This window comes from Aspergillus ruber, assembly GCF_000600275.1.
Source record: "Aspergillus ruber CBS 135680 unplaced genomic scaffold scaffold00007, whole genome shotgun sequence".
In the NCBI taxonomy this organism is placed as follows: Eukaryota; Fungi; Ascomycota; class Eurotiomycetes; order Eurotiales; family Aspergillaceae; genus Aspergillus; species Aspergillus ruber.
Genome location: NW_024467303.1, coordinates 702,169 through 721,297, shown reverse-complemented (window position 1 = coordinate 721,297; position 19,129 = coordinate 702,169). Strand labels below are relative to the sequence as shown.

At 48.6% G+C, this 19,129-nt stretch overlaps 9 protein-coding genes across 9 annotated transcripts; 3 read left to right on the top strand and 6 right to left on the bottom strand.

The window, feature by feature from the left end:
* Positions 1-447: 447 nt before the first annotated feature.
* EURHEDRAFT_452372 (40S ribosomal protein eS30) lies at positions 448-1,065 on the bottom strand (the record flags this gene model as incomplete). The annotated part of the gene is made up of 3 exons (XM_040784027.1): positions 448-471; positions 691-795; positions 1,006-1,065. The coding sequence occupies 3 exons, from the start codon at positions 1,063-1,065 to the stop codon at positions 448-450; spliced, it is 189 nt and encodes a 62-aa protein (XP_040640630.1).
* Positions 1,066-1,965: 900 nt separating this feature from the next.
* EURHEDRAFT_440699 (60S ribosomal protein eL24) lies at positions 1,966-2,757 on the bottom strand (the record flags this gene model as incomplete). Its single annotated transcript, XM_040783467.1, has 3 exons — positions 1,966-2,202; positions 2,405-2,548; positions 2,707-2,757. Coding segments are annotated over 3 exons (432 nt in total), but the record flags the coding sequence as incomplete, so codon positions are not given.
* A 564-nt stretch (positions 2,758-3,321) lies between these two features.
* EURHEDRAFT_424117 (uncharacterized protein) lies at positions 3,322-3,705 on the bottom strand (the record flags this gene model as incomplete). The annotated part of the gene is made up of 1 exon (XM_040783371.1): positions 3,322-3,705. A coding segment is annotated over one exon (384 nt), but the record flags the coding sequence as incomplete, so codon positions are not given.
* Positions 3,706-4,777: 1,072 nt separating this feature from the next.
* On the bottom strand, positions 4,778-5,969 carry EURHEDRAFT_410733 (E2 ubiquitin-conjugating protein UBC13). Its single transcript, XM_040781436.1, has 4 exons — positions 5,721-5,969; positions 5,572-5,660; positions 5,378-5,509; positions 4,778-5,311 (listed from the first exon to the last, which is right to left on the bottom strand). The coding sequence occupies exons 1-4, from the start codon at positions 5,771-5,773 to the stop codon at positions 5,136-5,138; spliced, it is 450 nt and encodes a 149-aa protein (XP_040640627.1). The 5' UTR covers positions 5,774-5,969; the 3' UTR covers positions 4,778-5,135.
* A 611-nt stretch (positions 5,970-6,580) lies between these two features.
* On the top strand, positions 6,581-10,918 carry EURHEDRAFT_452377 (Mtc5p; the record flags this gene model as incomplete). The annotated part of the gene is made up of 1 exon (XM_040784028.1): positions 6,581-10,918. The coding sequence occupies one exon, from the start codon at positions 6,581-6,583 to the stop codon at positions 10,916-10,918; it is 4,338 nt and encodes a 1,445-aa protein (XP_040640626.1).
* Positions 10,919-11,241: 323 nt separating this feature from the next.
* EURHEDRAFT_410731 (PaaI family thioesterase) lies at positions 11,242-12,425 on the bottom strand. Its single transcript, XM_040781435.1, has 2 exons — positions 11,968-12,425; positions 11,242-11,889 (listed from the first exon to the last, which is right to left on the bottom strand). The coding sequence occupies exons 1-2, from the start codon at positions 12,403-12,405 to the stop codon at positions 11,512-11,514; spliced, it is 816 nt and encodes a 271-aa protein (XP_040640625.1). The 5' UTR covers positions 12,406-12,425; the 3' UTR covers positions 11,242-11,511.
* A 171-nt stretch (positions 12,426-12,596) lies between these two features.
* EURHEDRAFT_410730 (ubiquitin-specific protease UBP6) lies at positions 12,597-14,718 on the bottom strand. Its single transcript, XM_040781434.1, has 3 exons — positions 14,625-14,718; positions 12,943-14,562; positions 12,597-12,889 (listed from the first exon to the last, which is right to left on the bottom strand). Exons 1-3 carry the CDS (start codon positions 14,638-14,640, stop codon positions 12,828-12,830), a joined length of 1,698 nt encoding a protein of 565 aa, XP_040640624.1. The 5' UTR covers positions 14,641-14,718; the 3' UTR covers positions 12,597-12,827.
* A 129-nt stretch (positions 14,719-14,847) lies between these two features.
* On the top strand, positions 14,848-16,177 carry EURHEDRAFT_410729 (actin-related protein 2/3 complex subunit 4 family protein). Its single transcript, XM_040781433.1, has 6 exons — positions 14,848-15,043; positions 15,096-15,422; positions 15,477-15,602; positions 15,663-15,707; positions 15,760-16,100; positions 16,157-16,177. Exons 1-5 carry the CDS (start codon positions 15,041-15,043, stop codon positions 15,766-15,768), a joined length of 510 nt encoding a protein of 169 aa, XP_040640623.1. The 5' UTR covers positions 14,848-15,040; the 3' UTR covers positions 15,769-16,100; positions 16,157-16,177.
* Positions 16,178-17,115: 938 nt separating this feature from the next.
* On the top strand, positions 17,116-19,118 carry EURHEDRAFT_497009 (uncharacterized protein). Its single transcript, XM_040785687.1, has 5 exons — positions 17,116-17,209; positions 17,262-17,669; positions 17,723-17,785; positions 17,852-18,160; positions 18,221-19,118. Exons 1-5 carry the CDS (start codon positions 17,144-17,146, stop codon positions 18,806-18,808), a joined length of 1,434 nt encoding a protein of 477 aa, XP_040640622.1. The 5' UTR covers positions 17,116-17,143; the 3' UTR covers positions 18,809-19,118.
* Positions 19,119-19,129: the final 11 nt, after the last annotated feature.

Here is a 19,129-nt window from a genome sequence, read left to right as displayed (position 1 = left end):
GGCGGATTATTGGCGCATCATAATGCTGCAAACCAAATAGATGCATTCGCTATTTGATTTCATTTCCAAAGGGCATAGCTTTTCGGAAGGCAACCAGCCAACATCCAATATCCGGTGTTAAGCAGAGTCAAAAGAAAACGAAACACTGAAATTCCCTCATGCTGATTGTTTCAAAAGCCCACGGAAATCATGAACCCATTTCATTAACTCTCAAACCAGAAACCAAGCCCCTTATAAAACAAAGTAGGATATCCCATGGTATTCCCGAATAAAAAAAGCGTTGGCCCGGCGAGTAATAGATTGACAAATTCAATTTTTCCCCACCAACATAAACCCCCCGAATTCTCAGATGATGCTGTTTTGTAGGTTGTCTTGTCGTCGGTCGGATATTTCCCGCTCGAAGTCATCATCTTAGTTTTTCACCGTATCGGAAGAGGTTCGACTAGTTTATGCGCCAGGGTTGGGGTTCATCTATTGTCGATGTCGTCAGCTCGTGTTCCGATCCATTTTATCAACGCTTCGGATCCATTCAGTGGGATGGTCGAAGCTGGAAGATAAAGCTAGAATGCTCGAGCCACGGAGCCGATCGGGCCCCCGCTACGAAATGCGAACAATCTCAGAGTATCTCCCAAACTTCATTCCATCCCACGAACATCCGGAGTCGTCATCCTTTTATCGAATTCAACGTACCTTCCGCTTGCCACCGGTCATGGTAACGTTGACGAAACGGCGGGTGTACTTGAGACGCTTCATAGCGCGGCCCTTAGGCTGCTTCTTCTTCTCTTGTGCCTCGACCTGTAATCATCGAATATTGATCAGCATTTAAATCCCCATCAAAAACCATTAGTATATCGCGAGCGAAATCCCCCTAATCCTCCTTTTGTCGTCAAGACAAAACCCTATCCCTCCTCTTGCCCCGTCGGTGGCAACATTCCATGCAACATTTCTCATCTCGTTTCGCTCGCAGATAACCACTGAAAACCAAAGAAAAAAGGAATAACCCACCTTAGGAGTCGCAGACTTGACCTTACCCGCACGGGCGAGAGATCCGTGAACCTTACCCATGGCTGCTGGTGGTGTTGTATAACTTGTCGGATCGAAATGGGGGAGGAGTTGTCAGAAAGGCTGCTTTGAGAGGGGGCGGCGGAAAGGGATCTGTGGGCAAAAACCGCGTTACACCGCCCGGTAAGCGAGATGGCGAGTTAGGTCGCGTAACGTGACGGGTATTTATGCCTGAGGCTGGCAAGATTCTCTTCTCAGAGAATAGAGTGGATTTATTTGGGGGGGGGGGGTTAAGAGTGATATTCTGGAAATTTATATTTCCTATTTCCTATTCTTTATTGTATTTTGTACAACGTTTGACTTGAGATATGACTGTATATACAAACATTGCTTTGATTCGGGGTCCCAAAAGGGTTTAGCGTAGGTTTGTGCCCTACGCTTGTTGATTAGGGTCGGGAGTATGGTATTGTCATGATTTATTACAGGTCATGTGATACGCCGCGATAAGCCTGATCGCCATGACGCTGTGCTCCGTATGCTGTATGGCGCTAAGTACGGAGAGATCCTGGAGACTCCGCCAATGTCTAGTTATACTAGCCGGTAGACAAAACGATGGTGGCTGACATTATTGCAGAAGATACGATTCTACTCTTGCAACTGATCTTATGTCGCATAGTACTACAGGCCCAGATGATAACAGATATTATCACATTTTCTTTTCCATTTCTTGGCTATAAACCATGGCGTAGTGATAGAAACAGCCTGAAAGCCGAGCGGGAAGTTTCATCAAAGAAACCCTTCGCTCATATCGTACGCTGAATTGTTGGAAACGATCTTGTTTAGGAAAACAAATCCCAGCTCCGGGGAGAAGTATCATAGAATTCCAACCACATGAGATTCTCTTGTACTAAAATGGAAAAAAGAACACCCAGCCCAAGCCTAAACCGTTTTTTAAGTACGCTTCTTACCACCCTGCTTAGCACCACCCTTGGCGGCACCGGCGGCGGACTTGGCCTTGTCAGCCTTCTTAGCGCTCTCGGAAGCGGCCTTCTTCTCCTTGGCCTGCTTGATAGCGTCCTGGCGAGCGGCGGCACGGGCCTCGGGGCGCTGGTTGCGGCGCTCCTTGATCACATCGAGAGAGGCACCGACAATGGCACGCTGGGACTTCACGACACGGCGAGTGCGCTTCTTAGCAACTTCCTGTTCGAGTTGAAAAATCACCGGTCAGCATCTTGTTTCCATATTGCGTAGTTTCGTAATTTCCCCTCTATTCCAATCAAATATCATATCTTCATCCATGCCGGTGTAAAACGGTTCGATGCGTTTGTCGAAATACTTCGTATCCCCCTCTTCCAGAAACAACTCGAAACACTTAAACCAAAAGGGATTGGGCGGTACTGACTTCAGAGATGCCCTTCTTGTGCTGGCGACGGTAGAGGACAGTCCAGGATATCCGGCGAGGGTTCTTGCGCTGGAGGAAAAGCGACTCGGACTTTCCGTTCTGGAAGCGGAAGATCTTGCTGTCGCCACGGACGAACAGCTTACCCTATAATTCAGAAAGAAAAAATCCCGTTAACCAGCCATTCTCATATAAACGTATAGGTAGGCGGCGAATTCGTTGTCTCGATTCGATATGCAGGATCGTGGCGGGTCATCGATAATGACTTCGACAGGCCTGCCTGCCCAGGGGGGCAACAAACACACCTTTCCAGGGTAGATCTTCTGACCGCTGAAAGAATCGTCGTAGGTACGCATCTTGGTTGTCGGTGATGCGCAGCCGGTCGAGTGTTGTCGGTTGGCGTTGGGTGGTTGAGTCGAATCGCTGCGGCGACCTGGTCGTGAGACTGACACAATTGTGGTGCGGCGGTGCGGAGCCTCGCTAAAGTGTGACACGTGATCTCGGCTGCCCTTGGTTGGCCGAATCGTCTCCCGGAGCGGCAACCATGAATGTAAAGGGGTTGGATATCAATTATTTTCTACGATTAGATTTAACTGAGAATAAGGTACACTTATTATGGCTACTTGACGTCGAAATTCATTTACTGCTGGGATATGTTTCTTGTGCGCCTTGTAGGACAGATACATGTGTTGTTTCGGTAGCCGTCACTCGTCTCCCTCTTCAGTATTACAATTGCGTTCTCCTTCCATTTTTCCTCGCTTTATCATTAAGCGGCCAGACAGATTCTATCTATCATAGAAATGCGATGCATTCATTATGCCAGTCGCAAGGACCCCAAGGATCGGTTTTACATTCCTATACGACCAAGTCAATATCATATCAAATGATAGCAGATACGATAAAGAACCCATTGTATTTACCTTGCACTGAACATCCTGACAAGCCACATTGAGACAGATCCCACAACACTCCGGACAGACATATCGTCCGCAGCCTCCGCCCAAAGTACACATAATGAATGTCGTGTTATCCCGAACATGCGAACCTAAGGCCTCAATATTCGAAACGATCCTCTCAGCCTGAGCGGCTTTGAAAGCGCAGTTTCTAGGATCTTTCTTCGCGCGACAGCCAGCTTCGTACATGCAGCACGCAGTATTGCAAACTGCGCAGGATCCCATGCAGGAGGCGCATCTTAGATTCTTCGTGTGCCACATTCTAGGGTCGTTGGGTCGCTGTGGGGAGTCGGGGTCTTCTTCGATGCGGAGATCGACCTGCGTTCCGGTGATTTCGCGGATATGCTTGAGCTGTTGGAGTTAATGAGGCTGGTTGGTTGGCATGGTATGAGTGTAGTTTTACCTTCTTTTGGAAAGAAATCGCCTGCTCGTCCTCTGTTTTACCTAGCAGGGCATCAGTGTATCAAAACCAACGGATCGGCAACTCACTGGTACTCACCCTCTTTCAAGGATTGACCGGGACCAAATACGGCTTCTGAGAAGTCGAGGTTGGGAAAGGCAGTGTCTCCTGGAAGAACCAAACCCTGTCAGCCAAAACCGCTTATCTAGACAGAGAATACAGTTTGACACACCGCTAAACGAATTGATGTACTTCGAAAACTTTCCATGAGAACCAGACGATTTATGTGTTGCATCACTCTTTTCGGTAGCCTGAGAGCTGACAGAACTGGCCAAGGAAAACCGCCGAAAGTCTCCAAAACCAGTGAGCGAGTACAGACTGGATCGCTGAGAATTAACTGCTGTTTGTCCCGGGATCCCAGCAAATACGGTAAATCTCTTCAGAAAGGAATCGCGCTTTCTTGAGCTGTGGCCCCCGGAACTTTTCGGGCTACTTGGAGGCGATAGGCTGTCGTTGTTCTCGTCTTTCGAGTGAGGAGCGTCCTCGAGTGGTTTAGCTGTGACGTCGGAAGAACTGTCCAGCCCTAGGTTGGAATTCGTCTCGTTCGTATCGGCCGTAGGCCTGAAAACCCGTTCTCTTAGCTTGGGACTATCTTTTTGGAAGTAGTAGGGAATTGCTTACTTTCGTGTCTCCTCTATGTCCTGGTCGTCATCGCTGTTAGAATCTGAAAATGCCGAAGACTCAATCGTAATTTCCAGTGTCTGTTTACCAGAATCTTTACTTTCTGCGTCCCCAACGTCGATGGGAGCCTTCAAGCTCATCGTTGAGAATCTGGGAGTAGATGGCTGTTAAGTAGAGGTATTAATCGTCTGGATGGTTCTTGAAGAGTTCTAATATGCTCATTGCAAACTTTTCAAAAGGTGAGCTTGGTGAATTAATGGGAATAGTGAATAACCAGGTTAGATGCAACCGCATTCACTCTATATCAGGACTTGCGATACTAGCAGGGAATTTATCATATCTACTCACGATAATTCTGTCAATGTTGATTAGAAAATTGCAGCCATTTCATGAAGGACCAATTGTCCTGTTAATCTATAACAGAAATTCAATCGTCAACAACAAAGACATTGAAATGAGAGCCCTGGATCTGCTGTATGCTATGGAATAGTTGTTAGGGACGCTATATACAAGATAGAGGATAAGGAATGCTCCCCAGTCCAAAAGAAGACCGAGAGCGCGGGTAGCACGGCAGCTTGCCTGCCAAAAAGCAAAAGAATAAGTCTATGGCCATGTTAATCGCCCCGTCATAATCACTTCGTCACTGAGTAATTCGTATTTTCGTCATAACAGGTTTGATTGAACTTTTGCTTCCAACAATTCAAGTCATAGCATGTGTTCTCGTCCACTCCTTTGCAGTTTGAATAGCAGCTGGTTCATCCTCCTTCCAGCGTTGAGCAACGTCGTTGGCGAGAGGGTCGTCCGGGTTCGGTGCACCAAGCAAAGCTTGGATCGAGAGCAAGATTGTGCGGATTTGTAGAGCAGGCGACCAGTTGTCTGTAAACGGATGTTAATAAATTATATATCGAGCTATATTCAAGCCAATTTATAAAGGGAATTTACTCTTCAAGACATCCAAGCAGATACGTCCAAGGCGGTCGATGTTGGGGTGGTAGATCTTGGTCAAAAATCGAATCTTGGGAGGAGTCATAGGGTAATCATCCGGCAGGAACAGCTCGAGGCGAAAAATGCCACCTGTTTCAAGAAAGTGTTATAAGACATTCCAGCAGCAATATGCCATAGCGGAGGCCTCCTACCCTCATATGGAGATTGCACAGGTCCGTGAATCGAAACATCAAAGTATCTCAGGTTCTCTTCGTGAGGCACGGCGTTGATACCAGGGACCCTAAGGGGTGATTCATCAGCAATCGCCATAGCAAAGAAACCGGGGGTGCAAATAGCTCACGGTTCTGCCATAAGACGCTCGGTCTCCTTTATAATTCTCTTTGGCAACGCCATCTTATCGTCCGCGAGGGTGGGATGTATGGTTTCTTTCGCTGCTGAGTTCTGGTGGAATCCCCTTCCTTTTGACGCAAGCAAAGAAATACAGAAATATACAAGCCACGAATCGCTGGCGTCTTTCTAACAAAGTCGTGTGTTAAATCGCCAAAACGACCAAGGCAAAGTCTAAGTTACCATTGGGGTGCTCTTCGACGTCGCCTTATGTAACCAGAGGGGCACTGCGTCAGGATTCCTCACCGCCTGCCATAGCTTGTACGGCGAGCGATATGAACCTCGACTGCAGCCTGTGATCCTTTCTTTTTCTCCAGCTCTCTCCACAGCAACTTAGGTTCGTTTCGGCGGAGAGATCCATAATCTATTCTCCGTATAGATCATCTGCACAGACGTCGAATTCATTGTGGAGGTAAGTTGTTAGATCCCCAATGGAGCTTGCACTATATATACGGACAACCCTTCCTTATCTATATGTACTGGCTAACATTGGATTGTCTTTGCATTAGCTGCACTCCCGCGCTTGGAAGTAATTAATCCCTCCCGGTCTAGTTCTTATCCGATTGATTTCTCGAATCCGCAATGCGCGCAAGCGACAGCGTCGGGTCCTTGCATTTCACATAGTCAACAACAATTCCATGGGTATCATTGAAATGAGAGCATCGTTCATTTCCTTAAATCATCCTCCTCCACCATCCCGTTATATAATATTTGGAGAGGCCCGGCCATCCTCCGGGGAACTCCTGGACAACAGTTGAACGGCAGGGTGTGGAGGAATTCGTCAAGGAAAACCGTGGATTCCCATCAATAGCTATGTCCAATTCAATGGAGGCCAGGCCTCTGACATCGGCCTTTGAGAGTCCAACTTTTGGCGAGGACAGCACCTTCCATGTGGAACAGCCCGTTGGTTCTATGTCCATATCGCCATGTGGACGAGATGTAGTATTGGCATCAAAGGAGGGTCTCCATATCATCGATCTCGATTCTCCGTACTCGCCGCCTCGGTATCTCCCACACCATACGCCATGGGAAGTCGCAGACGTTCAGTGGTCGCCGTTTGCCGCTCGCGATTACTGGGTTGTGAGCACGTCGAATCAGAAAGCTTTGGTGTGGAACTTGGCTATGAATACTTCGCAAAATTCCATTGAACATGTATTGCATGCCCATTCCCGAGCTATAACCGATATCAACTTCTCAGCTCACCATCCGGACGTTATCGCAACATGCTCTGTCGATAGTTTTGTTCACAGCTGGGATTTACGAACACCCTCACGGCCGGCTATCACGTTTTCCGACTGGTTTGCTGGGGCTACCCAGGTTAAGTGGAATCGACAAGACCCCCATGTCATCGCAAGTTCACACGATAGATTCCTTCGAATATGGGATGATAGAATGGGGGCAATTCCGATTCGATCTATTGAAGCGCACAGTACCAAAATCTACGGCGTTGACTGGAACCGCGTACGTCCCGGCGCTTTAGTGACTTGCTCGCTGGACAGGACTGTCAAGTTCTGGGACTATACCGCGGAACGCGACATACCGGAGAAGTTAATCAGAACTCCATTTCCTGTGTGGCGTGCAAGGAATACCCCGTTTGGATGGGGCGTGCTGGCCATGCCCCAAAGGGGCAATAGCGACCTCCATCTGTATAGTCGCAGATCCGGAGAAGAACCCGGTCCGACGACCGATGAACTCCCTTTGGTACATAGCTTTCCAGGACACAAGGGTCAGGTTAAAGAATTTCTTTGGAGACCTCGAGGCGGGGTAGTAAACGAGACCGATCACCGGGAATTCCAGCTTGTTTCTTGGGGGTCAGATAAGGAGCTTCGCTTACACAGGGTGCAGCCCGATGTCTTGCGGCGTGTTGGCTACGAGAAAGGGAAATCATTCATTCACAACTTGAATGTCACTCGTTCAGGTGCAGTCTACAAGACTTTTCGTGATGGTCCGGAAGATCTTGATGGCACATGTTTTGGTCTATCAGCCGGCTCGCAGCCGCGTTTCCCCGATGGCGCTGGGGTGAATAACACCATCTCAATGCCATATTCTCGTACTTGGGGCGGTAATGTGGACTCAAGAGTAGGCATGCGGGGTAAAACTAATATCAGAACTGAGACCAATCCCATTGCGTGGATGCGCGGCGTCAAGATAGCGGGATGGGACATTGAAACATTAGGAGACGAAATTTCGCATGTCGGGGAAAAGTTTACCAAAGTCGTCTTCGAATCGGTTGATGTGAGGCAGCGGAAAGCAACAATATCGTTGCATGGACCGTGGGGTACAGACAGTACATCCCTTTTCTTGAAAGCGGATATAAAGTTTCCGGTCGAGTACCCTAGGGCGTCGATACCGGTTTTTAACATCCAAAAAACAGCAGCCGTTACAGATCAGCTCGCTGCCAGGTTGATCTCAGATTTGAAAACCATTGCAGAATCCTATCTATCTCGTAAGAGAGGATGTCTCGAAGGAGCCGTCCGTTACCTTCTGGGCGAAAGTACTTTGGAAGAAAGCATTGCATGGATTCAAGGAGAAACTGCCGAGACAATGAAATCGCCTGTTAATGGTGGGCTGGGAGGCGATGACTCGAGCGATGAAGACGAAGTCGGGCTGTCGCATAGCCAGGATCTGGGAATGAGCTCAGAGCTCCTTAGGCCGGTTAACGCCAACGTGATGGTGCCAGTTGCCAAAGCCTGTGGTGCGCTCTGGGCAAATGACGGTCGCTTGGTATGCTTTTTTCCACCAAAGAAGGACAAGTCGGCAACCATGCTCGAGACCCTCGGGTTTAAGGAGATGACAAGGCTATCTAGATCTGATAAGGTTTTCGAGGGATTTGGTCGCCTTCAGACCGCATCTCCCGGGCCTCGAATAACGGGCACCATAGCCAGCACTGATGATGGCGTCTCGGAATATTCCGACGAGTCAGACGCCGAATCATCAAGTTCTTCGGGCTCATCTGACATGTTATCGTCGGGATTGCCAGCCCGTTTCCCGGCTCCTCAAACCTGGCGCAGTGCAGGTAGTCTTGGATTCCATCGACCCAGATCAACGGACAATTCACAGAGATCAATTGGTGGTAGTGGACATATTAAACCTTCCGAAGCTTCGCAGACCGTGGTGTCAATACATGATCTTAGCGGTCTCTTACCAGCGAAACGCGAGTTGGCGAGTAAATACCGGATATGCGGCAAGAGCGTGGATGTCTGTGCCCACAATGCTTCGGTGGCCCTTGATTCCGGATATCATGAGTTGGCCCAGATTTGGGGCCTCGTCAAACTTATATTGCTCAATCAACAAAGCCCAGGGTTCCAATTTGGACACGGAGTCTTCCAGCGCCGTCCCTTCAGGTCCACGCAAAAAAAAGATAGCGCTGTTAACATGAGCTTCGACGCCCCAAACCCGATCCAGTTTCTCAACGGAGCAGCGGGGAAAGGCCTTCAATGGGGCAATCACCCTTTCGGTCGGTCTTGGCTTATCCCAGCTCTGTTCGATCATTTCGAGCGCATTGGTGATGTACAGATGGTTGCTATGCTCTCTTGTGTCCTTCATGAATCTAATAGCGAGGGAAACCTTACTCGTGATCAACGTGGGTACGGTGGATCAACTCCCAGGCACATGGAGCCTCTTTTTTCGTTGGATGCTCCTTCTGAGACTGCAGCAGCGCAGAATAAATCCCAAGAAGCAGTTACGCCTGTCGGTTCAGCGTCAAAGGAAAGCCACATGTTATCCGCGGCACAGAGCTCTGGACGTTCGTCAAGCGAAACTTGGCGCGGTACCTCTCCACCCTATTCGACAGGCACGACTCCTCCTGCAACCTCTCGACCAGGTGCCATATCTGCAGACAGGAAGCATGCAAGTCAGACGGTTTCAATCGCAACATCTCCGGATCAACAATCACAGCCACGCAGTAGCTCCGGTATTGGTTCAGTTTTGGCCTCCTCGCTTTCTCGATCTTTCACGTTTGGTCCGTCATCAGCCTCTCCTCCAACTAGTGCCTTTGGTAGGAGAAAGCAAAGCCCAAGCGGCAGTCCAAATGCGTCCATTGCATGGCCCAATGGCGCGTTCCCAGCGAAGGCTCCGGCGAACAGTACTGACCATCTGATGGTCCCGACTGCACTCAATTCGCAAACACACTCTGATGCAGGGAGCGAAAATACCCAAGCTGTCCCCAAACAGCAAGTGAGGCTTAAAGTTAGCATGAAAAACCAAGGGGCTTTTGATAACTTAGGGCCTTCCCAAGACTCGTTTCTGGATCCCAAGAAGGATTGGCTCTACAGGTCGTACCGTACAGCCTATTCTCGTTTGCTTTCCATTTGGGGACTACCAGTTCAACAGAGCGAAGTTCTCAAAATAGGTGGGGTTATCGAAAGTGATTCCAGTTACCGTCGTGCTAGAGCATCATTCTCATTTCCAACCTTGGTCCGCAGTGACTCGGAATCCGCTGAAGACAACCCGGAAAACCAGGGCCTCGAAATCCAGCGACATTGTTCCAGATGTGGTCATTCTCTCCAGATGTCAATTTTCTCAGTACCACCTTCGATTGAAGCATCAGCGGAAGCAAAACCTTCCGAAGGAACTAATGTCACCTGTCCAAATTGCAGGCCTAAACAGTCGCTCCCCGTCAGTCTCCCTTGTGTAATCTGCGGAGAGGTGATAGAGGGTATGCTCATTCCCTGCCTTAATTGCGGCCATGTTAGTTGCTTTATCTGCCATCAGGCATGGTTCTCGAAAACCTCGAGCCAAAGCAGCGAAGACAAGACTACTACAACACCCGGACAGGAGCAGGAATTTCGATCCTGCCCCAGTGGGTGTGGCTGCATCTGCTCTGAACACATAACGGTCAAAATTCCGGTGCCCTGGACCTCGCCAACCCCAAATCATTCACGTGAAAGGTCTCTAGATAGGCCACGCAGTGGACCGGCTGATTCGTCAAGATTATCCAATGACCTTTTCCCCAGAGATGAACAGCACGAAGGGGATATCGAATTCTGGCGAGCATCGCCTTTTGCGTCCCTTGCACGAGGCCTGGGTGGTGGAATAAGTCGGGGATTTCGCAAGGACGACAGACGCTTGAGATCGAAGTCGACAAGCTCCCACAGTACCTTGGCATTTGTACCGAGGAGGAGTGCGATGAATCAAGTGGAAAACACTTGATTGTGATGGTGTGGCATTCCTGTGGCATAGACTTTACTTTCTTCTATATTTCTTTTCTCGCGCTATTTGATTATACCCCTGTTCTCGAATCGTTTGTTGCATCTGATTATATCCGTGGTTGACAAGCATGGCGTAGGCGTCTGGCGCTGTTTTCTATTGCCTTTCTGAGTAATACATACTCCCCTTCTGATTTACTGGCTTCGGGATGATATATTGATTGATCCCGTAGGTCATGATTTGCGAATAGTATTTTCAGTTACAACCGCAACTTTTCTAATCGGACGTAATTTGACTAAAACATATCGCATGCTTTCTATTCTCAGTTGCAAATATGATAATCTTTGTTCTTCGTCCTAATATGTATGCTTTGAACTTTTCATGCGGTGATATCAGCAGTATCAATGCACCCTAATGGCCTATAGTTCTGAATTATGTATAAAGAAGATAGTAAAAAGCCCCAAGTGCGTTAAGAGCATATTTCCGGTAGTTCTGCGCCCTGAGAAACAAGATCAAATCGGACGATACCCGCCCTCCACCCATGAAGCGAAATATTGGGTATACCAGCATAGCGATGAATCAACCACAACCCAACATCAATACTCCTCCCCAAGCTCCTTAAGCTTCAACTTCTTTGGCACAACAAAAAGCGCACTCGCCTCAACACAAAGTCCACCCAACGGATCCCTAACCTCCCCCGTAACATAAGCCTTCCTCTCCGTAGTCCTCTCCCGATCCAGTCTCGAATGGAAAGTGTAAAAATGACCCGAGTACACGGGGGCGCGGTAATTGAGCTGCAAGTTTGCAGTGACGCCGGTTTTCCCGGGGAAGCTGCGTAGTGCCACGCGGCCTAGGTTTTCGTCGATGACGGTTGCGAGGGCGCCGCCATGAGTGATTGTGGGCCAGCCTTCAGTGCCTTCGCCTAGGAAGACGACGCTGATGGATTCTTGCTCTTTGCGGTTATAGAATACTTTCTGTGCAGTTGGTCAGTCAGAGGCTTGCCATTCTGGAATGGAGTCACAGCATGCGCATGCGTAGAGGAAGAGACCAACCTGCAGCGCCAACCCCCTACTCCCCCTCAATGGCCCCGCCGTCAACCGATGCTTATTCTCCTCCTCCGAATAGTTCTGGTAAACATTCGACTCCTCATAATCCGGATTACTCCTTAACTCCATAACAATCGGAGTAGCCTTCTCATATATCCGGAGCAATTCCTCCATGACAATTTTATCCTCCAGTGACCCCGGCACCGGCGGTGCGGCTACTTTCTCTTCAATCCGCTGTCCCGCGAGCATACCTAGCCCGCCGAATATTGTGGCATAGACTAGACGGCGCAGCCATATTGAGCGTTTGGAGGGTACGTTCGCGTAGGCGATGGTGCTGGTATATCGCGGGAGAGGGGTGGGGGAGCTGGGGATTCGGGATATTGGGCGCGTTGGTGCGCTGAGGACGCGGGATTGGGGCCGTAATGCTGCGCGTGGGCTGAACATGGTGGTTATATAGCAATTGCACGTCGCGATCGAGGGGAGGTTGATGCGACTGAGATACCGAGGTTGGTTCGTGGATGTCACGTGATAGTACTCGCTGGCCTACTTTATACTCTTAACCCACTGGTCCTTTTGTCTTATTCTGTTTTTCTTGTTTTTGGCCTTCGTGTCTCATATACCCCGGTCAAAGATATGCGGAAATCTATCACATTTGAAATTCCCCGGCATGAATGTTCAAGATTGTGGTAAATATATCCGACTTTGTTTTCCAACAAACGAACAGAACTGGTTTGTCCAAGAAGTAAACAAGAATAACATGGGAATCGTGTCTTCTTTCTATGTATTTAAGTATAATAATAGACATATGTCCTAGTTATGTTCGATAGACCCTAACAATAACCATTTGCCGCATAGTCCGTGAACAATCACTCCACAGTGGGCAATTCAACCGCACGATAGAGAAGAATAAGTGCAGAGTGGGATTCACCTAAGAATATATGTTAGCGTAGTTCATCTTCACATGTATATACGGTAACTCACCTCCGCCAGAAAGTGTTTCGATCTTCTCAGCCTCCACTTCAGTGACCTTGTCATCATTGAACCACCACCACTTTCCGTCATCGTTGCTGCCATTGCTCTTTTGCTTCTTCACGTATGCCGTGTAGTGACCACTATCGGCACTGGCACCTTGGTGAGTGATAACACCGCGCAATTCGTAAAGACCAGACTGGTTCGTTCCAGCCTCAGCGGCGACCTTGGGATCGACGAGGGCAGCAAGTTCCTTCTTAGCAGCAAGGATGGATGCAGCCGCTTCTGCTTCGTACTCCGCATCTGTTTTGTACGCTTCTGTCATCTCCGTGTCCTTATCACCTGCCTTTCCGGACTCCTTGCGCTCTTCCGTTGCCTTCTTTTTCTGCATGGGCTCCATGCTGGATGCTCCCACTGCCTGCTTCTCTTCTTCATCTCTATGGGCAATCTTCTGGCGTTTCCGAGCACGCTCCATATCTGTTTCTTCTTTGCGAACTTCGCGTAGCTTGTTCCTGACGGGCACAAGTTGGTTCTTGAGTTCTTCGGTACAGAATTCCACGGCATCAAGTTCAGCGGGGAATGAAACCTTGCGCATAATCTTTGCTTTTTTCTGAGTTTCACGCTTCCAGAAGAACCGAACGAAGTGCACTGTCAGGTACTTGGGAAGTCGCGCGACGCGCGAGCGCTTCGTATAGATCGCGTTACGGTCGAGGGTTGGCGAGTTCTTTTCAATCTTCTCTTCAAGACCATCCATGATTCCATCATGCAAGTGGTTGGTATCTTTGCCGATGTGGCAGTCAAGCTTATAGAAGATATCCGAGCTCTTTGTAGGCTGCTCCCCAACTTGCTTCGCCGCGGCATCATCACATTCGGTTTCCGATTCAAATTGTCCAGCGAGATATTTGTCAATGAAAGATGCTTCAGACCCTTCACCTTCCTTGACCATCAGCTTCTGCCGCAGCTGAGCTAAGATCTGCGACCAAGCCTCTTCAGCATCCTGTTGAGCATAACCATGTCCATTCCTGTCCTTCTGGGCGAATTGGGGGAAAGCGGTTCTCAATGAGTTAAGGAACATGAGCGGCGGGAATCCCTCTTGCGTCTCGGACATTTGCTTGAACAAGTCCCGGAGGGAAGCAGTGAGATCCCCAGAGGCACCCAGGCCGCCTAGACCGAAGCTGCTGAGATCACCAATTCCCGACGATCCACCGGAGCTCGATGGCTGGTAGTTTTGGAGCGCATCCTGAAGCTCGGGAACACCTCTCAGGGTCTGCAGGGTCGAGTTCAGGTAGCAAGTGTTTCCAAGATTCTGCAAACCGGAAGGAGTGGCGCCCTCTGCCCTTGCAGCCTCAGCCTCGGTCATATCCTCCAAGAACTTCAGTGTCTCCTTAGGGCGTCCCAAATCTCTAACGGTCCCATCTCCAGAGGGTGTGCCCATCATCATGAACGTTTGATTCGGCTTGGCGTTGAGAGAAGACAGGGGCGTATCATCCTTGAGCTGACCTCCTTTGACCAAAATCTTCTGTCGTTCAGGTTCAACACCAGTGAGGGAATACAACTGGAACTTGAAGGTTTCGCCGTTCGACGAGGGATCGAGCTCGACCTCGTGGCGTTTACCTTGGTGCTTGACAATGACTTTATCGGAAGCGGTCTAGGTTAGTCACTGAAAGAGAAGCACAATAATCAGTATGGCATACCTGGAATCGAAGCCATTTTGCGGGATAATTGTCTCTCTCAAGAGTGTCTGGAATATTAGCAAGCCGCCACTGGACTTTCGTTGGGTAGAGTAACAGGTACGATACAAGAGGCGATTGATCATCATAGCAGGCGTGGGGCAGGAAATATGCAAACAATGCAAACCAAACAAACAGCATCGACATCACCGCCCCCGAGCGGGACGGCCGTAGTCGGGCTCCTGAAGCTACGTTGATGCATTGATAGCACTATCATCTTACTTTCCAGACTGAACTATCGTGCGGGCTTGCTATTTCTCTGGTGATTGACAGAATACCCTCGGATCCCTACATTTATATCGCATCAGCAGTGTCATCATCACTTCGGCGGAGATAGTTGCAGTACAAAGTACACCGTTGGACCTCCGCATTCCCCTATCATGGTGAGCTTCAGTATCAGGAACCAATAACCATGTTGATGCCAACAACCTCTAGTCTCAATCATTGCGCCCTTACCTCCAATGTGTCCGCTCGTCATTGACCGCGGCTCTTGCGGTTTCTAACTTCGCTTCGCAAACCTCCGAACGACATAACGTGCCGGAAATCGAGGCTGCCACGTCCCCCGAACTCCTCCTCAATCCCCTGACCGTTTCGCGCAACGAGAATGAGAGAGTCCTCATCGAGCCCAGTGTCAACAGTGTCCGTGTGAGCATCAGTATAAAGCAGGCAGATGAAATCGAGCATATCCTTGTCCACAAGTTCACGAGGTTCTTGACGCAACGCGCGGAATCTTTCTTCATCCTGCGGAGAAAGCCAGTAAAGGTTTGTATTGGGCAATCAAATGGGATGCGATAATTTTCGCTGACGAACTGACAGGGCTATGATATTTCTTTCTTGATAACCAACTTCCACACCGAAGCCATGTTGAAGCACAAGCTTGTCGATTTTATTATCCAGTTCATGGAAGAGGTGGATAAGGAAATCTCGGAGATGAAGCTCTTCGTACGTTTCACACCAGGCTCAGATGTTTATGGACAGAATGATGACGCTAACCTACCTCAGTTGAATGCCCGTGCTCGTTATGTTGCCGAATCTTTCCTCGTACCGGTAAGAAGTCATGTCCCAACATATACCAGCTTCTCGCTAATCTACGATCTAGTTCGACTAAAACGCCTACGATCTGCTCTATTCCGTTTTACGAATGATAACTCAGCGTCGATTCTGTTGCTTGCATGCGACTTCTGCGCAAGCGATCTAGGCTGGTAATGGGAACCATACATTCCGCAACAGATTACTATGTTCCCTCTTAGATCCTGAAGTTGTAACCCCGAATTTGCAATTTAACCTGTCCATAATTGTACCAAATCCAACTGGTGACAAGCGTCCTGTCTAATTACAAGCCAGTTAGTTTCGCCGGTTTCCCAGGATAATCCGTATGAAAGAGAATATCTATGTAACTTAATTCCAAGAGCTATTGCAGGCCAGCTTGATTTATGTCAGGTATGTTATTGTATGTGCTCTTTCATAAGAAAACACCTCTTAACAGCTTGTTCCAGAAGAAAAGTAGAACAAAGGACAATCCTATTATTTCTGTTTAGATATCTCTTTTTTTTTTTTTTTTTTTTTTTTGCATTCTACTATTTCTTTCTAATATCCTTTTTCCATCTACCTTCACTCTATCATACTTTGTCCTTTGTCCTGGCCTAAAAGAGGTTCATTTTGCTGAACAGCTATCGAAGCCTGTTTTGCAACAATCAGCAAATGCAAGCCGTTCGCACCATGTCTATCCCACATTTTGATCTGGTAAGCCCTTTGACCTGAATCATTTCTGACTGAGCTTGACTGGGCAAATTAGGATGCTGCCTTATAGAAAGGCTTGGGACTGAGGAAGCTGCGACTATTCAGGCGCTAGTGACAAGACCGCAAGAGGACAATACAATAAAGACAATAGGCGCTACAATAAGAGAACAGTGAATTCGACACATTTCTCCTCGCTATTGTAGCCCCGCGCCATTAAAATACCCTGCGAGACAATATTTTAATGTCACCAGTCCTCGTCGCTTCTACATCCTCGTTTCTCTTGCCATAGCACTCGTCATAAAGTCCTGACTTCTTGCAACGAAGTATCAATTATGGCCTACCAACAAGGAAATGCTCACTTCTCTGAATATGGAGCTCCTTACCCATACTCTCCCTTTATGTCTGGTTATGATTACCAAAAGGACCAGTATCCCGTATCCCCGGATCTACTCTCTCGACCAGAAGATAATTTCTTGAACCCTAACTTTCATCCTATAAGAGGCATGGCTTCTGCGGCGTATCGCCCTCGCCAGCGTCGCTCTACCATCACCCCTCTCCCCGCGCCGGTTCCACGCATGCTAGCCCATGAGCAGCCGTTGATTCTATCTCCTTCGACCCCTCGTGCTTCTGAAAATCCCATGAACAAATTGCTAAAGACTGACTCTCAAGATCTGTCAGCGACCTCAATCATTCAGGCTTCTGGTGGCGTGGCCGCTGTGGACAAGCTTGTTTCGCCCGATGCTATGCCTATTGGAAGTGCGGTTCATTTGCAGCAATCGCGGAAATGGGGAGTGGTCAAGGTTGCGAACGTGGGTAGTTTTCTCGAAAATCACCCAAAGTATATGACTGACGATAGTATAGATCCCCTACTCGATTACAAAGCAGGAAATCATCCAGTTCCTTGGCCGACAGGCCCGTCTCGTTAGCCCCTGTCCCATCCATATTATCATGGAGCGCTCGACAGCTAAGACCATGGACTGCTATGCCGAGTTCGAAACAGTAATGGATGCTCAGGAAGCGGTGACTCGTATTAACAAGGTTGCTGAGACTGGCCGTCCTCCTCGTCTGGGAAACCGTGTCGTCTATGTGGAGCTTAGCAGTCAAGACGAGCTTCTGAAAGATCTATTTCCCCGCGCGAAGTGCGTTTCCTGGCAGGGTGGTATGTCGATTGCTCTCCCGAATAGGGACCCTTATTCCACAGGATTTTCGGGGTTCTTCACTAGCGAGGAGATTCTTGGTGCTATTCGCCATGCTGAGATACCCCATCGTGTAAGTACTGACGCTCCTCGTCTGTTGGCAGCGTGTTGACTGTGGTTTTCAAGTCACCATTCTGTGCAAAGTGCCCTCAACGTACCTATGAGTCCACCATTAGTACGCTTTACAAGGTAAGAGTTCACTAATTAATTTAGGATATTGGTGGATCTTTTTTTACTTACAATATGCTACCGCAGTTCCCTTGGTACGCAACGACGCTCTACACTGTCCACGACCGCAACACCTTGTTTGAAATGGTCAATCGTCACATCAAGTCTCTGGTATTCCGCCTCAAGACCACCAAAACCATCGGACTTGATCAGAGACTGCTGCGCGAGCTCCTCCACGCCGGTCTGAATTGCCCTACATTCAACGAACGACAGAAGTTTACCCTATGCGTCAATTCGGAGGATATTTCTGAGATCCTCAAGTTCCCTGACATGGGCAAGTGGTTCCCGTTTGATACACTGGTCAAGATGCCAAACTTTGACGAGGATACACTTCTAGTAGGTATTCCCTTATTCCGTTAGTCTTGTCTGCATTTGTTCTCACAAAGGATTGTCAAGTTCTACGCGAAATTAATCTCCAAAGGAACCTTGCACGAGCAGAGAACCCCCGAATTGCCCAATAATTTTCCCATGGACGATTTCGGACTCGAATCTCCCTACGGACGCATCTGGTTCGAATGGCCACAGGAAGCCGCAAAGCGCATGCTGTTCGAAGAAGCCGTCCAATGCGAGATGGTCAATCTGTGCAGTCTCGTCTTGACTGGTTGCATCAACCAGGACAAAGAGACCACACTCGGGATAGAACACCTCTCCATTGGATCCACTCCTTTGGGCAGCCAAACCGATGGCAAACGCACCACGACCATTTCAGCCTTCGGTACCGAAAGAAGCGATGTTATCGAAGAAGAGACATCATCGCCCAATGTCGATATATACGCGACTCCGCGCCGCCCGAGGAACCAGCATAGCTACAGCGGCACTTTTTCCAGGAACAGACTGGGCAGTATCGGGGAAAACTGGGGCCAGGAACTGGTCTTGCGTCCTTCTGCTGCGGGCAGGACCGCCAGGCCTGGATTTCTTGGACATCATCGGAACACTTTGTCGTCTCCGTGTTTCTTGTCGAACTTTTCGAACCAGGGCCATTGAGAGGTTTGCATTTTGGATCACCATTTTATTATTATCATCATTTTTCTTCTCTTTATTGTTTCGGGTTTGGCTCTATTCCGGCGTTCACAGACCCGGCAGGAGTGGCCTGTCCATTTTTTGTGGCATTGAGCCAACCTATGCCTTACGGAACCCCTGGTACGGATATGTTACTGCAAATGTTTTTTATTTAGAATCGAGGGATTTTCTGCATATTTAAATCGGATTTACTGAGGTGGGAAATTAATTGGTTCCCGTTGGCCGTTTGGGATGGGGATCAGGTTACATGGAAATGTCTTCTAGGTTAGATACCAATACCATTGC